At 38.9% G+C, this 17,997-nt stretch overlaps 1 protein-coding gene across 5 annotated transcripts in view; it reads left to right on the top strand.

The window, feature by feature from the left end:
- Positions 1-17,997, top strand: part of DACH2 (dachshund family transcription factor 2) — a gene marked incomplete at its 5' end in the record, with an annotated part of 310,315 nt that overhangs the window by 157,945 nt on the left and 134,373 nt on the right. For all 5 annotated transcript variants that reach the window (XM_080365637.1, XM_080365633.1, XM_080365635.1 and 2 more), the window contains one exon: positions 838-953. In XM_080365637.1, coding sequence (XP_080221763.1) covers positions 838-953 — 116 coding nt within the window. The remainder of the gene's footprint in view (positions 1-837; positions 954-17,997) is intronic.

Below are 17,997 nucleotides of genomic sequence, written 5' to 3' on the forward strand. Positions count from 1 at the left end.
GTTTTAACTTCTTATCTTTAGGCAGCACAACTTTTAGTTTTCTGTGGTGCGGGTGTGTGGCATAGATTTTGGAGCAGTTACTGCTGTGACCCCTCTCCACCAGCCACCTGTAAGGTCGTGGAAGCCCTGCATAGTGGAAAAGCTTGGCTGCTGTATGAATAGTAGAGGTACAAGTGGAAGTGCCTTCTATGAAACAGTCTGGTTAGCCAGGCTGTGCTGCCCAGTCAGCCCTGAGCTGGTTCATAGCAGTGTCTGGAAGCAACGTGGCTGTACTCGTCCAGCATGGGGGCTGAGCTAATAAATTCTAGCACACACAGTCTGAATAGCTCTGGCATCCTTATCATTGCATCGTTAATTCACAACCATAAACCGTGGCTTGTGAGCATAGTAATGCATCTAGTTGCATTTTCAAGGCTTCACATGTGAATTACCCATGCACGTGAATTTCTTGAGCTCCATTTTACAGACAGTAATATTAAAGGAAGATGCTATTTAGTGAAGTAAGGGTATAATAGGGCTAGAAATATGGATTGCTTTCTTTCTGGTATTGTGGTACAGATTAAAAAAACCCCACCTTTCTATTAATTTATGTGACTTTAAGCTCATGACTGTGTAACCATAGGTGCTGTTTGGCAGTTCATTGTTAGTTCATTTGAAACCTATACAATTCTGATATGTTTAATCAACTTATTTTTCTTTTTTTCCTAGGCAAGAATTTCTAATATATTTTTTGTGTATCACTGATGGTTCGTATATTTTATACAAATCAATACCATGTGTAGTAAGCAGATATTTCAAAAAGAAAATACGTTTTCATTTATCCTCTTATTTCATCAGCTCACGACCAGGAAGACCCCCCAAGCGTTCGCTAGGAGTTGCAATACAAGAAAATGCACGTCTTCTGCCCCATGGAGTTCCAGGCCTCTTATCACCAGGACTTATCTCTCCAACAGGTAATAAAATCCATCAGATGATCAGCCTCATCTCTTCATACTGCACAGCAGTTAAAATAAACTAATATTGATCTAACTGCCTTGTCCTTCAGGGCTTTTTCAAGCTTTACTAGAGGTTACATTATTGGATTTTTTGAGTGTTCATGAAAACTCTGTTTTGTATCTACAGTGACTGAAATCTAATGGATTTTTAATTTAGTTCTTTATTAATTGTAATTTCCTTACAGGAAATGCCATTAAACATGTTATTTTAATAAAAGAAAAAAACCTGAGAAAATGAACTATTGTCTCAGAGAGCCCTGTAGCATGCATTACTTCCTTTCAAATGCATGTGTATTTTAGTTCTCATGGGATATGAACAGCGTGGCTAATGCGTATTGTATTGTAACATCGTTAATATATGCTGGGAAAATACAGAAATGCTTGTACAAATTATAGAAGAAACACTTGAAAAGCAGATAAGTCCGCATTGCCACAGTGGATCGTACTTTAATAATCTGCATTCAGCATCATAATTTGAAAAAACTAGCATGAAAATATGTGGCATTATAAACAAGCCCTAAACATAATTTAATGCATAGTATTTTATTTCACTTCATTAATTTATTAATAAGAGTTTAAATTAAATCTTGTGCTATCCTGATGAGTGTTTTATTTTTTTATTAATTGCTGTGTGCTAAAAGGAAGTTTATTTTGGTAGTAAAGCTATATTAACAGAATATATTCATAAAAGTAATTGTTTAAATATTCAACAGACTTAACAGTTGTAGGATTACGGTCAAAGTCCAGTCTTAATATATTGTATCTCCATAATAACCACACTTAGTGAAGTGTTTAGCACGATATAAAGTCATAGAACATCTTACAGGGAAAGCAGGGTTAAAAAAATTATTGATAAGGAATACAGTAACTTCTGTCTTGATCTTGCAGATTAGTCTGCTTGCAGAGCCTGTTGCACTGCAACTAAGTGCCTCAGCGAGTCTTGGTGTTCAGGGGAGTAATAAAGTTAAGATCTTTAATTTTTCCTACGACAAGTGTCATGAGGACTTCACAGTGAACCGGTAACTTTTATTATTGTGGAAGTGGAAATGAACTTTTCTTAAGCAATAATCACAGTAAGCTTAACTGAAGTAGTTAATAAAGCATTTTGCTAGAGCCAGGTGCCACGGTTGAGCTAGTGCAGCTTCATGTACTGTTCATATATGTGGCAGGGATCAAGAGCTGTGTTTTCACTCTTAGGAGCAGTTTGTAAATGAGGGGTTTTTTAGTAGCTCTGTTGTGTTCTCAGCTCAGGAATTTCATTGATTTGGTGGTATTTATGTTATTACTGATAGGCAGGAAAGCACAAGAACCACCTTGCGTTGATAATTTTTTCTCAGTAGTCCAGAATATTCCATATTACTTTCCCACCCTGACTGTGTTGCAAATAGGACACAAATGTGCAAATAGGACATCAAATTGTGGAGACAGCCATATTGCTTTAAATTGGGACATATTTTAGGATGCAGTCTGCTGGGTATGCACAGTAAAATAGTATCATAAACACATTCTGTGTCTCACAGATATTTTGAGTATCACAGAAAAAAAAAAAAAAAAGTTAGATTTCTTGACCGTTGTAATTTGTTTGGAGCCTGAAGTGATGACTGGGATACAGCCCACTTTATTTAATACGCGGAGCGTTGCATGAGAAGGTTGGTCCTGGGAGGCTGTCGGTCAGCCGAGGCCCAGGGTGGCCGCTTTTCTGACCTTGGGAGCCGCTTGTGAAAACCTCTTTGTGACCCAGCACCAAAAGTCACAGACAGAGTGCCTCAAGCAGCTGAAAGGGAGTTTAGCGAGCAGCTTGTAGGCGGGAGAAAATGCACATTTCCAGAGTGTTGCAGAGTCACTGAGGGCCCTGGACAAGATGGGTCCCCACAGATGAAGCCACTCTGCCGCCAGCCCACAGCAGGGCAGCTCCATGCTGATGATCTCTGTAGTCTTGTCACTCAGGAATCAGAGCTCCTGAAGGTTTTAAGTAGTTTTATCTTGTTCGTAAAGAAAAAACACTGTAAAAGTTGGGGGAATTGCTGAGTACCGAAAGGTGCCAAAAGAGCCACTTGTAAACTCAATGGGGATTTGAGCTGTTGTAAAACTTGATGGAGTACTGGGGATATGTCGTCTCCATTAGCTTTATACCTATTTACGTTTAATTACCAACTGCTTTGCTCTGGTTGCCTTCAGTACTTCTGCAATTGGATTCTTTCCTTTTGGCTGAACTAAGAAGAGAGTAGGTTTCAACACTTCTCACAGAATAAAGTTTTTTCTTCCAGACTTCCACGTGGGTGGATAATGGACTGGAATAAAAGTTGCAAGGATTTTAACCTGTTGTCTACTGGCTGAGTCATAATTCAGTTATTTATGATCTCACTTGCATATAATTTGCTGTGGTTCTGACAGTTTTGGCGCACAGAATTTGTATGTAAAACAATCTGTTTCCTGCCTGTGGCCGCCCCTGCTCAGTGACCTGCCGGCTTAGCAGAGGCTTTCTGCACGGAGCACGCTCTGCTCCCAGGTGGTGTTTCAGACACCTGTGGGAGAGGAGCAGGACTGGAGCAGAGACTTTAGGAGAGTTTGCAGTGTGGTAGGGCTGGGTCCATCCCTTCTAGTAGAGCAGATGCTGATATGGAGGCGAGAATGACTCTTTACATGTTGGTGACTTCTTTGGTCACCTGCTTCCTCTAGCTGCAGTGTAATTGCCCAAAGCATTCCTTTTGGCTGTCTTCTTGTCCGCTGCCTGATAATCTTTGTGTCAGATTTTGCCCATTCTTTCTACAGCACGGATATGCAGATGGTCATGTTAATTTGCCTACATTGTTCTAAAAAAACTAATAAAAAAGATCACACTTGCTGTTCTTATGTGGCTACATATTTTCAAATTCTTATTTTCTAATGTGTCCAACTTGGCATCTGAGTTGTTTTCTTCTTCAGATAAGCTTATTTTAGTTACAGACTCCACATCAGCAAATGCAGCATGATTCATCCATCCATTTCATTTTTTCATTTTTACCTCCTCTTTCGTCTTCTGTCAAGTTGAAGTGAAGAAGCTGGCGTCCAGGCTTGCTGTTGGTTAGATGGATAGGTCTCAAGAAGTTGCTGTTCTGGCTGCAGAGCTCACAGATCTGTCTGTAGTTGGTATTACAGAGTGATGATTAGTAACTTCCTGCAGACTCGAGCAAGCCATCTGTGTTTCCACTCCTTGAAATGTGCTGTTATTTTCATCACCCATTTGGTTTGTGTCAGCTCAGTTTACGTGGTCATTTTCACATAATAAACAGGTAGTTAAATTAGGCATACTGCATTTCCCAGTGTAGAGTGTAATTTTTTTACAACTACTCTTATACATAAGTAATTTGTGAAGGGGCTATAAGTGAAGCCTTGACCTTTTTGAAATATTTGTAGGTACCTTCCACCTTTGGGTAGTGGGAACATTTGAGTTACGATGAGACTAGAGCAGCAGGGTGGTTAAAACTGCTGTAATTGAGAAAGATGAGGTGGCATGTCTGGGATGCATGCTGCCAGGAAGGGCTTGCGTAAACAGCACAATAACCATGCCCAAACTGCATCTTTCACGAGCTGATATTTAAGTACTGTCCATTTTATGTTGTTAGGAAAAAGTGGTTTTCTTCTTGTATTCATGTAGGAAATGTGGAAATCAGCGTGGTGCCCTTGCCTGCTGTGAGGGCAAAGGAAAATCCTGTATGTCACAGAGCAATGGTCATCAAAGGCTCAGTTCTTTAAACAATGCAGTGTGATGAAGTGACATTAACAAAAAAAGGCTTTATCTGCTGTTAATGTATAAGTCTTTGTCATCAGTGTATCTTAGCGAGATGGTTGGGACTTCTTTATGGAGTGGATTCTCAGGGAATTTTTAGGGTCTGAAGCAGTAGTTTGCTGTGTGGAGAGAAGCTGAAATCCATTATATGATTTAAGCCAGCAGCTCAGAAAACTGTTGATATGGAATGAATCTGAAAGAGTACTTGGATCTTTTGACCATTATCTCTGCCAGCTTCAGTCCTCCTACCCTTCGTTTAGGTTGTCCCCCAAAAAGGTTAGAAAACCACTGTACGAAACCTTCATTGCGATTTTTCACTATTCAATTTGTAGAATGGCTACTATTACTGCAATAAAACCACTTTGAGGGCTGCTCCATCTTGTTTTCAAGATTGGGCAGCGTGGCTCGTGAAGAAAATCATCCTGCCGCTAGAACTTTCTTAGATTGTGGTACAGAGCACAAACCTGCTTTCTGAGGCAGGTTTTTTTTCCCCCCAGGTGGCAGGATGACATCTCTCTGCACGTGGGCTGGGAATCACGCAGCTGAAGCTGATGGGGTGCTGGAAGGTCTGGTGAGGCTGGGTGCCAACGAGATGGATGCGTGCCCATTTAAAACAACACTGTTGCCATTGTACATTTCTGAGATTTCTGTCTGGAGCTGTGGGCAGCCTCGTAGGGCTAATACGGTGTACATTGGCAGGGTACGTGCAGTATGGGTCTGCGGGTAGATCGCAGCGAACATTTAGGGCTGAGGGCTGCTGAGTGCTTAGCACAGGATGGGAGGAGGCCTGGCTGATGGGGATTTGGGTGTTAGAAAAGGAAAACAAGGCATTTTCAAATGGATACTTAATTTTGCTGGATGCGAGGTGGGAGGATTCAGAATTTCAGTGGTTAGACAGAGGCTAACCCCCACTTGATGACTGGTAGGGAGAACTTGGAATGAACTGTGTACAGAGGCTGTAGCTGGTGCTGCCACGAGCAGGCAGGATGTCTGAGGCCTTCCCTGGTGTTCATACCTCCTGATTAAATCTGCTGCCAGCATCTATCATTAGCTCTCTGCTGTTTTGTTACACTGGTCTGCCCAGGTGACAGAAGCAAACCACCTGCATTTCCAAATGTGTAAGATAAACTGCTATTTTCATTATTGGTTTCACCTCCTGTGAAGTTACCCTTTTTTATTTCATAAACACACAGTTAAAATAGACACTCATAGTCTCATTAGCTGTTTGTCTAGAGTTCTTAAGAAGATAATAATTAAAATATTGCCCTGTTTGTACAGATATTAATGCTTTTTCTGTATAGTTTTGTCTTATTAATAGTTAAGAGAAGCTGTTGTGAACTGAATAGTTTCATGTAATTAATATTTTAGTGAAGTTAATATTTTAATAGATATACCAAGTCACATCATTGTGGGATTCAAATAAATAAATAGTGGCTTACAGGACTATGATAAACTTCATGTGCTACTTCAGCAGTGGTAGCAGCAGGCACTTAGTCTTTCTACAGAAAAGAGATGATAAAACAGTATTTGCTGCAGTCTTTAGGCACTTTAATTTGGTATATCCTTGTTAGAGGAATTAATGAGACCAGGGGCTTTTGAGGTCTTGGATATCCAGTTGCTGTTTACCAAGGTGGGCACACTATCAGCCAGCACAGCCTCACTGATGTGCAGAGCTGCCTGTGGGGCCTCCCTGCTGCCATTGACCCCACAAATTGTCTCCTTATTTCCATCTGACACTGGTGCTGCTCCGGTGCCCGCCAGTCGCTCCCGGCTGAGGAACTGTAAGATGTGCTCAGAGCCAGAAGGACGGAGCTGCAGGAGCAGCAAGGATGTTTGCTTACAGAGGGACACAGTGGGGTGGAGGCAGCAAATCTACTCCATATTGTAGCATTGTCTCAGAGACTGAGTTTGCCAGAGCCAGCCCCTGAAGGTTTGCCTCTCTGTATTATAAAACCTGCTTCCAAGAAGGAGCTGTTACTTGAGGAGTAAGCATTCACTGAGGGTCACTTTACAGAACATCTATTGACCAATTCCAGCTCTTGAGGTGTTTGATGTAGGGCTGCTGTGGCTGGCAGCTGCTGGCAGGAGTACTGGAGCTCCAAGAGCAGGGAGCAGGTGACGGTAGTGTTAAGGGAACCCTTTCCTTTCTCAGCATACTTAGCAGGACATTTTTGTATGTTTACATCCTATTTCTGTGGCTCATTTCACTGTTTACAATTACCCCCTTTTTTTTTTCCAGTTGTCATAGATGTCATTTTAAAGTTCCACTTATAATGAGAAACATATGCATGACTTCGTCATTGTTGGCATTACCTGGCTTGGTAGAAATTACTATTTTTAATCAAAGGCAAACATACTGATTAAGGATGCCACAACACTGCTCTGCCTATGGGGAACGTTAACAGTTTATAAATTGTTCTTGGTGACAATTCAGTAGTGAATTACTTTGATATATTTGGCTAATAAATTAATATGATTAAGTTAATGAGTAGTACAAGTGTTGCCAAACTCCACTCGTCGGGCTTTTAATGCTGCTCCACATTTGCAGCTCTAGCTTCCCCCTGTGGTGAGAGGATCAGTGCTACCTACGCACTGTCATCGTGATAAATGGCATATCCCACAGTGCCCTGCACTCCATCTGGTGTGTCCCCAAAATGAGAAATATTTTATACAAATCACACACTCAGAAGCTCAAAGGACTGTAGAAAGATCTATTTTTTCAAACAATAATAAAAATGCATACATCTCTTTAGCAACTCTTCATTTTTACTGTCATAATGAATGCATATATCTTTGGGAAATGAAAGCTCGTGTGAGTAACATAGGAAAGTTATCCACTACACAGTAAAGCTGACAAATAAGTTACATGCTCACTCTTTTATTTTATCATGAAATGTTCTTAGATAAAAAATGATGTTAGAACATCTATTTAACTGGATTTTAAAATTAAAGACCATGTATGCTGCATGATTGAATACCACCCCATCTCATGCCAGCAAATTTCTATGCTGAAGGGAGCATGAATTTGAGTGAATGAAGAATGCAGGATCATATCATTACTCTTTAAAATACAGCTATTCAGTAGAGTTCTGATGATCTAAAAACTATACTTGGTGACTATGAGTCCCTCTGTTCCTCTCTTTTCTCTTTTAATGTTATCTTTCTTTAGGGATCCATTTTTAGTGTCTGCTTTATCTGGGTGGGACATTACGTTTTTGACAAGTGAATAGTTAAAGCTGTTGAGAATTTACTGAATGGTTAACCTTGTTGTAAATTTAATTTGCACGTAGCCTTGGCTACCAGTTATTGCTAGTTATTGTCTGAGAAGTGTGAAACTCAGTAATATACTTTCACTTTTAAGCATTTGCACAGATATTTTTTTTTTTTAAATTTGATCCTACTGAGTTCCTATCTCTTTTGAGACAAGGTTCAACTAAAGTGGTCACACTGAGAGAGTTAAGACTATATTGTCTTGACACTCAGGTTAGGTCTGTGCTGAATTTGTCTTGATTTGGAGGTGGAAGGGAACCATTTGAAAATGTTGGCTGAAGTACCATAGAGTTAGTAAAATCAGTAAGTTTTCATCTGTTGGTTTTTACAATCTGTGACATTCTTTACTACCAGCTTTTCTGTTAGCCTTGTGTCTGATGACATTGAGGCCTGTAATGATTGCAATACCCGTCTGCTTCTCTCTTTCACATCTTTAACTGACTTTTGAGACTTTTTTAGCTCTTTTAAGTCATCATTAAGAAATGTCTTAAAGTCAAAAATAGTATCAGGGTGTGTGAAAGATTTCAGCACTCTTTGTTTTCTGGAGGACTGTTCTAGTGATAACAACACTATTGTAATTGAATAGGTTTTGTTACGTTTTATTTTCCCTTACAATAAGTTGAATAAATAGTTAGTCTGAAGTGGTTTCCATTTGGTACCTTTAACCAGTATCACAGCAAGTGTGTTTAATTGCCTTGAGAGTGCTTGTGTAAGAATCCTAGGCTAACTGCACATTGTACAGTCTTGCATTTTAATGTAGGAAGCTCTTTTTTGGATTCACTGAAGTTATATTATCATTGAAGAATTTTTACATTCATGCTAATGGCTTATTGATGTAACTGGTTACAAGGCTCATCAAATGCACTGCTGGTAGGCAAATAAGCATCTTCAGATTCTGGGCTGTTACCTTGGGTGGCATAAGGCGTATTTGTGATTCTCCATTTTAAAAGCAGCATATTTTATGCTAATAATAGAAATTGGACTATTATGGCATGCGACATCAGAGACAAGGAGCATAGATCCTCACTGATAACCCTGCTTTCCCTTCAGATTTATCCAGCGGTATTCCAGAAGATCTGTTAAGCTCAAGATATCTATACACACTTGAATTTTTATTCCTATGACTTTGAGAGGTAACTCTATAATTGTTTAAATAGATACAGTTGTAACTGGCTGAATAATACATCTCTGGCTGCAGAAAAAACGTCGATCCATCATCTATTTGCAATGCTAAAATCTACTGCATTCGCATAAATAATATTCTCTTAAAATGCAGCGTTCAGATCTTTATTAGATTTGAGTAGCGTGGCTTCCTAAAGGAAACCTTCATAAGGCTGTATTTTAAAATACAAAATTAAACCAAAATTCTTGGTTTAACAACACTGCTGTAAATTGTTTGGAAAAAATCAGGAATAAATCCCAGTGCATTAAAATGTAAGCATGTACTGTACCTAAATCCAAGTATTTCCATAGTTACAATTCTGGTCAGGTATTAAGTACTTTTACTGTAATTTAACAGCTGTTGTGCTTCTGTTCTTGTCATACAGACCTCTGGAGTCCTAAACAATTGAAATACTTAAGTATGTTTTTAAGATTAGGCAAAGAAATAATCCCATTGATTTGGATTGGATTACTTGTTTGCTTAAACATAAGTGTTTTGCTACTTACTGCAGTGTTTCGGAGAACATGTTCTATACAGATTCTTTTGCAAAATTGTGAATGCAGTAGGCGGCCTGCATTCTGCTTTTTTGTGTGGACTAGGGTTTGTGAAAAGCAACAACAGATCTTTTGAAAAAAAGTTGGAAAAAAATTAAATTAAATGGGTGCTGAATGGGAAATCACCTGAAAGATGACAGTTATTTAGTCTTTTTTGTCCACACGGAGCAGCTCAGAGTGATGGGAGTGCCTTGCACTTGGAGTGCAAGGTGACAGATGGAAATCCTGCTTGTCTGAGGGTGGTGATTTGCAAAACACTGGTTCTAGTTCTCCCTTCTGGAAATACTTCTTGTGGAGTTTAGGCAGCATTAAGAAATGGTAGAAGTTCTTCATTTGCTGCTGCTGATTTCTGGATTGGCCTTTTCATTGGTTTTCAGAGGGGAGAGCTTGGAACGCTGAAAGCAAGAGGGTAAATATGTTCAGACCAGGCAAAGAGTGCTGTGTGTGATCAGGAGAGAACAATTTGAGTCTGTCTATGTGAAGTCATGAAAACCTGCCCTGGTAATCTGGGAGAGAAGATTTTGGCATATTTTTGATTGATGTGCAGAGGACTGAGAGATGCAGGTTTCGCAATGAAGGCTGCCTCACTGTCCTGCCTGGAGAAACTGCTCATTTCCCAAGGAGCAGACCTTGGCTATGTAGAAGATACAGTGGCTGCAGTTGGTGTTTCCTCCTGTGCAAGAAGAATGTGCTCTTCTTTCAGCCCTTCCCAAGTAATAAAACACGATGCCAAGTGCTGACAACAAATTAAGATCCATGATGAAAAGGAAACATCTCTTACTGAGCATTTTGAAGAGCCGCGTGTTTTTATTTTGAAGCTAGTGTAACTAAAATAGATTTCATTGTCTGATTGTCCTCATTAAGTGACTGGGGTCATATTAAGATTTCACTGGAAATGTATTTGTATTGGATAAACTATTTTATCACAGTCAGTGTTAATTGGTGTAAAGAAAAACAAGCTGACTTAATGAGCGTAGTATCATACACCATAGTTTTGCTGAAGAGAGAGACCTCTTCAGTTTGCAGAGAGGCATACTGATAGCAACTGGCGTTGCTGCTACCATGTTGTACCCATTTTAAAGATAAATGTTAGGACTGGAGTTCTGGAGGATTCAGTCCAGAAACTGAATTAATTCTGAAAATGCTTTGCAAAGAAATATAATTCCTAGAGCTACCCACCTCCTGTGACTTGAATATGAAAAGCTTTACTTCAGAAAGAGAAGTGTTTTATATAATACATGCCTGAATGTAAATGACAGACATTTTATTAGGAAAGGAAAGGCTTTATTAAAATATAATGATCTACATTGTTTTTATGTAATCTAATGAATTACAGTAAAAGCCTGAGAAATGAGCTGGAAAAGGTAGAGTACTCTCCCATGAAAGCGAGCTATGATAACCTTTTTGTAATTCTTTAACATGTTGAAAGAGTATTTCTACACAGACTTATTAAATTAAGCAAGGTCACCTTTTCATTTTATGAACAGATTTAGTTTGCCAGATCATGGACTTTGATTCTGAAAAACGTGGATGAATCATGCAGTAACATATGTCAAGTAGAAAATTGGTTATAAAATGCTGAAACATTTTGATACACATTATATCTTCGTTTTTATCACTGCACAATTGTAAAAAATAAAATGCTTAATTACTGTTTTTCACATTTGCATATTGATTGAATGTGCTTTAATAATAATGATATTTTTAAATGGATTATCTCTCTTGACTGGGGCAGTCTCGGTATAATATTTGCATAAGGGGAAGACAGTATTCTTTTCAATAGTAATATAAAATTCTGTTCTTTTGACATGCAGTATACAATCATTACTTTGAAAGGTTAGCTATAAATAATAATCAGTGAAACTGGTCATATGCTTAAAGACGAGTACATATATTGCATTTATCAGTCTGACCCCAGCTAGTAAAGCAGGAGTAAAATTGACATAGTCTCATGCAAGTTGTTCATATACATTCCCAAATCTCTGCATGTATATTGTAGTCTTTTTATATACTATATATAGGGTGAGGAAAATTCTGATTAACAGGTGTTACATAAATTTAATACAAAATCTTGCTGTAATAGTTTATAAAGAATTTCATAGTCATTTCTCATTTAGACAGAAAATATAATTTTTATTTCCAGCCTCTTGGAATTACTTTTTTTCTGTAGTTGCTTCTGTCACCTCTTTTGCTAAGTAATACATAAGCTTATTGCTGGTATTTGTAACAGAACTGAGAGAACATCCCAGAAGTAGCCCCAAACTTCATGTAAATAAAGGAGTTAATGGCATAGATTAATTTCATATTGCATATATGGTTTCAAATATAGAGAGGTAGGTATATCTCAGTGTTGTTAACATCTCAGTAGTAGTTGCACACATATGCAGAAAATGCTGTTCTTGCTGCTCACGGCACGCAGGCGGGGTGCAGCAGAGTGCAGTTGACTTGGCCCTGGCAATTGCTGAGCAGGTGACTTGATTACACTGAAATCAGGCAGAAAATGTCCTCTTCTGGCCACTCGAGTGAATCAGTCAAATTATCGAGTAGCAAAACTAATTCTATGCCTTGGGCCATCAGAGCTGCCACTTCCTATAAGTCAAGCCTTCACTTAGTGTGAAATTGTTTTTTATTTTATTCTCTTTCATTTATTATGCTTATTTCAGCTAATCCACTTAGTGAATGTGAATTACCCAGTATACTAAAGCTGTTTCAGATGTGCAGCCTTCTCATGCTTTACTGGTGAAATATGAGGACTGCTCCCTTTTCAAGGCACTCCCGACTCTGTTATGACCTATACAGTTAAAGTAATATTTAAATTTTTCAGATGAGAACTCGAATGAGGAGAAGAATTTGAATATGAATTAAAATGAACTAAAAGTGCATATGGTTGAGCTTTCTTTTAAAAGCAGGTATAATTCAGATGGGTCACATTTTTAGGAACTAGAAACATATCTGCAATGAGTTGTAGGCCATTAAGGACCAGTTAATTTGAAAGAGTTTGACGGAACAAATATTCCTTTGGAAAGTATTGAATGAATATTGTTTTCAGCATTAAAATATTGCCTTAGATTCTGGCAGAAACAAAGCCAAGACCTGCTTAAAGCACTTTTACAGGTGATATACCCTGAGCAATACTTGGGTATATAATTCTGTCCAAATGGCAATTCCTCATTTGACTGTGCCCTCTGGTACACAGCATTAATGTTTTCCAATAACAGAAGAGCAAAACATATGGAGTCTTGTATTTCAAGCAAAGAAAAATCAAAAAGAATAATGAGAATAAAAAGTAAAATGCCTGTGGTGATGGGGAAGGGAAGTTACTGGGGAGTTGCTACAGCAGAGTGCATCAGAAGAGAAAAACAAAATTAGCCAGAGGGCACCTCGCATAGGCATCTAGATACAGGTTTCCTGTATGTATGGGCACAATATTATGTAGATTGTGTATGTATCATATGCTAAAACAAGAAGTTGTGAACCAGGAGAAACCAGATATATTGTTCTAGCTCTTATTCACACAGCGCTTTGAGCTGACATACATCTTGGGCAGTGAGGGGACTTGAAGGGTAGAAGGAAGTAAGCAGAGCCTCAAAAAGAAAAGTTGAAAGGATCATACTGTGATTAAGATGGATGCATTGCTGACAGTGTCAGAGCAACAGCTGCTAAATCTAGGAGGCACTTGAAAGAGTCTCTCTGTTTTGTTATATATGAAGTCAATAGGTTATTTGGGCTAAGAACACCCTATTATTCAAATTCAGCTGACCCAGAAAGCCTTGCCATCTTTCAATGGCAATTCGGAGGGCTTTGCCATTTAGACAGTGGTTTTGGTATTTCCCAGTACAAAATTGTTCTGTGTAGTCTTGTATGACATATGGATGTATTGATCTCATTTTTTTTTTCCTGAAATGTATTAGATTAGTCTGTATAAGGCTTCAGAAGGCTATTTTGCGTTTGCAGCTGGGTTAGATTGCTGAAAACTTGTGACCAGCATCTCTGTTTTCAAACCTATTAAGCATCAAGGAAGCGTACCATAAATTGTTTTGGCCTTCCTGTTTTGAAACTGCTTCATTAAAATTTCTAATTACAGATACTGTTTCTTCACAGTAGCTTATGAGTCCTATATATTAGCTAGGCATGAGTCCTAATCCTTTTGAGAATTTGTGTTCATTGATGGAAAGTTTTCACTGTAGATTGTGCATAGGAAAATATTCTGAGAATAGTTTTTTTGCCCACTGATATGGATGTGTCCTTCCCTTTCTGATTTGTCTTTCTTGTTCTCCATTTTTCATTGCATCATATTACTCTGCCTTTCCTCTTTATTTTTTTGCCCTTGACTTTTTATGTCCACACTACAGTTTGTGTTGACCTTGAGGTTGCCCTCAATTAGCTGAGCCATTTCAGTATCATGGCCCCACACCAAAATCCTCCGCAACGTGCTTCTGATTTGAAAAGCAGAACCATCCTAGAAACTGGTGTGTGACCATTTTTCTTTTCCTTTCAAGTTAGTGTTTATTTCCAGGCAATAAAGGGAAGGAGTGATACAAAAGAGATAGAAATCGGAAGCAATAAATCGTAAGATCGCTTCTGGTAGGTTTCTTGTGCTCGAGCCTGCAGTGTCTGTGCCACCTGCAAAAAGAGGAGGATTAGGAAAGACTTGGATGGGAGAGATAAATCTTATTCCTGAAAGTTCAACAAACGCCTCAGGATCCAGAAGGTGGCTGCCAGGGATCAGGATCAGGAATCTGATGAACAACGGCAGACAGCAGGTTAGGCAGGCCTTGTGTTTGACCTAAATAGGAGGAGGGTGTTGGTGGCTGGATTGCAGGACGGTCGGGGTTCTTTGCTCTGCCATTGATGACAGAAACCCCAAGACCCTGCTTGTACGCCTCCTCCTACGGCTGCGCTTGATTGCATGCCCTGCCCTGTGTATGGAAAGCCAATGCTGGCCAGTCTCCTGTGGCTGTCCCCTTTCTGTGCTGGAATTTGCTCTCTGGACAAAGTTCGGTACGGACAGCAGCTGGCATCTAATGGCTACATAGGGAGTGGTTTTGGCTTGTGAGAATACAGAGATGAGGACAGTTTGTATTGTTACCATAAAAGACATGGCGCAATCAAAGGATGGCCTTTCATCTCCTCAGGTACTTTCTGTTCTTTTTTACCATTGATCAGGGATTTTTCTGTTTTTCAGACTCGGAACTATGAAGCTGCAGTGCTCCAAATCTGTATTCATGTAACATATCTCTAGAACTTCTGTGCTGATACAGTAAAAATAACAATGAGGTTGAAATATTTACTAGGTAGTAAAATACTGGTTAGTTTTAGAATTTACTACCTGCGTATCTTGAAGGCTAAGGTGATTAGCCACTGTGTTAATTGAGGAACTAGTTGGTCTTGGCAGTAAGCTAATTTTCTCCATTTTGATGTTTTCCAGCTCAAGTTCATCATATTGATCTTTCAAAGAATGGGTGAACCGTGACATCTAATGTTATCTCTCACATGTCACTGGTGTATTTTTGCTAGATGACAGCTAGTAATATAACTCCAATACTTGTATCTTCTGCATCATCAAACCCTGTTTTTATACATCTGCTGTGAAGTAACAAACGGAAATTTTGTAATGGATTTTGTGGGATGGCATTCAATTGCAATTGGAAGGACTGTTAAATATTGTGGTGAAATGATTTTTTTCACAAATACCAGACAAAGGACTATAAGAATCTTTTTTAAAATGTGCTCAAGAAATAGAAGATTGCTTCAGCCATATCTTCGATTTTTTAGGGATTTTTTCAACTTTATGTAGGTTTTATATTTTATTTTATAAAATAAGTTGCTTTTGTGTGTCTAAGATCACACAAGTTATCAAGATTGGAGTAATTCAAATGTGTTAGGTTTTGGCCTGTGCTTTTGTAGCAAGATTCCTTCAACAAGAAGTTGAAGTAAAATTTAAACAGCTTCCTATTAATTTTTATGTTAAATCCCAGATTAAAAATTAAACTTCACTTCTGAAGTGAAAGATGTATGCAGTGTTGGTTATTCTTGGTTTAACTGACTCTGAAGATTCATGAGTTAAATTGATAGAGTAGGTTGGTATTGATACTGATACTGTCATTCCAGACTTCTAACCATGTATGTATTTTTACTGTTGACAAAGTAGTCTGTGTTTGCCTGTGTCTACACACAGAAACGTCATGAAATCTGTGATAGTTCTAGATCACTTTTTCTCCAGCACTTAGATCATACTCCCCTGCGTGAATTTGTTCAAATCTTAGTAAAACTGGAGTTCTAGTGTAAATGCTTGTGATTACGCTTTTACTTACCTTGCTTGGAAAGATTGCAAACTCTGGGTTACCGTTGCAGTTAAATGGACTCGCTGAGAACAAAGACATAACGTTTTGTAGCATTATTCATATTAAGGGGAGTTCAGGGACTCGTGGCAACACAACTTCAGATGACGGTAGTAGTTACTAGGGATAGGTCAGAGCTGGTCACATCTTGGTTTTAGAAGGCTTTCAGTAAAAGCTGTCCATCCTGAAATGCGGGTTGGTATTTTGCTGGTGGTTGTACATGGACAGAGCTTGGAGACGGACTGTGATGGATGGAGCAGGGACTCGATGCAAGGTCTGGTTCGTTAGTCCACGGTGTCTTCTCTTTTACATGACATCGTGTGAGAAGGGGATGACTTGGCTGTAGTAACAGTTTTAATCTAGGTCTTTCCTAGCTGCTGCTGATTATGAGGAGGAGGGTTTTGCTGGCATAACTTTCTGGCAGAGGGTGTGGAAATGACTGCGTGCCTGTGAAAACAAGAACTTGTGGCATGGCTAAATGTTCCCAGGTGTGTCTCTTAGATTCATTTGAAAGTACACCGGAGCGTATTATTTTCTGTATTTCTTTTTTGTTCTTTGCTGATAATTTTATTGAAGAGAATTAGCTGTGTGAACAGTATCTATAAGGAAAAGGGAATTAAAATGTCTTCCTCGGGTTAGTTTTAATTTTGCATAATGGATGAAGGAAGATGAAAGGCCACCTCTTCCCTAGGGTTATTTAATATTAGAACTTGAACCTAATTAAGGTTCAAGGGGTTTGAAATCTTTATTTTGGTATAAATTGTTTTAAAAACTGAAAAATGTTTAAGGCACTTCCTAGTGGGGGGTGCATGGCTCTGGGCAGGAGAGTGGTCTGGGGACTCTCTCTGGATCTTCTGGCATCCAGTCCCCATTGTGCCATTTTGCGGTATATTTGGGTTCTGTATAGCAGATATCTGTCGTCTTGCTTCCCCTCCTCTAAAATGATGCCAGCAGTTGGATTACACTATGTGGGGAGTGAGAAAGTTGATTAGTCAATAGATATTAAATATTTAGTTGGTGGAAAATGTGTATAGTACATGAAGCCATGGTTATTAGTCATGTCTTTAATAAATCTTGCACTCAATTTCAGGGCATTCTGCCTGCATACAAATAGTGAGAGCAGACTTTTACGGTGAAATTGTGGAGAGCTGTCGTAGATTAATTAGAGTTACAGTCTCTCAACATTTGTATTCTATTTGGGATGTCACTTCCAGTAAGCTTTTTAAAAATGTAGTGGTGCAAATGGAAAAGTTTCAGCAAATATTAGATGTAACAATGAAGACTTTTGTTCCTCATGAAACTATTTCTTGATGTTTCCCGATAGATTTTCATTTAAACACTTGCTAATCCCAGAGCTCTGACAGGCAAGGCCTGCTGAATTAGGCCAACCACTGCTACAAATAGCTACTGCACATGAAACAGTAATCATTGCTTTCCAGTCTATTATTAGATTAACTTCATAGGGATTGCTTTTTTCTCCTGTGAGTTGATGCATAAATGACATGCTTTACCCTCCAATAAATCTAACAGCAGAGTGGCTATGACATGATGTTCATACTCCTTAGTCCCATGACAGATTATTTTTGATGGCTGCAGAAGTTTACAGCAGCTTGAAACCATTAGAATTTAAAGGCATCATTGAAATTTTACAGCATACCTGACTCAGACACAACAGGGCTAGTACTGAGCTAAGTTTGTGACGTATTGGCTCCACATTGTGATTACTTGTCACAGGGAGTCTTACTTAGTTATACTGATCCCCAGCTGTCGTTCAGAGGAGGTAAACAGTCTTATGGCACTGCACCTTTGCAGTCTCTCCCTGGAGAGCGTACACTTCTGTGCATAATGTTCCTGTGCTTAAAACTTTCACCTGGAGACAGTCATAACAGTTGAACACATGTGGAAA

The sequence above is a fragment of the Falco punctatus genome (assembly GCF_963210335.1).
Source record: "Falco punctatus genome assembly, chromosome: 15".
NCBI classification, from domain to species: domain Eukaryota; kingdom Metazoa; phylum Chordata; class Aves; order Falconiformes; family Falconidae; genus Falco; species Falco punctatus.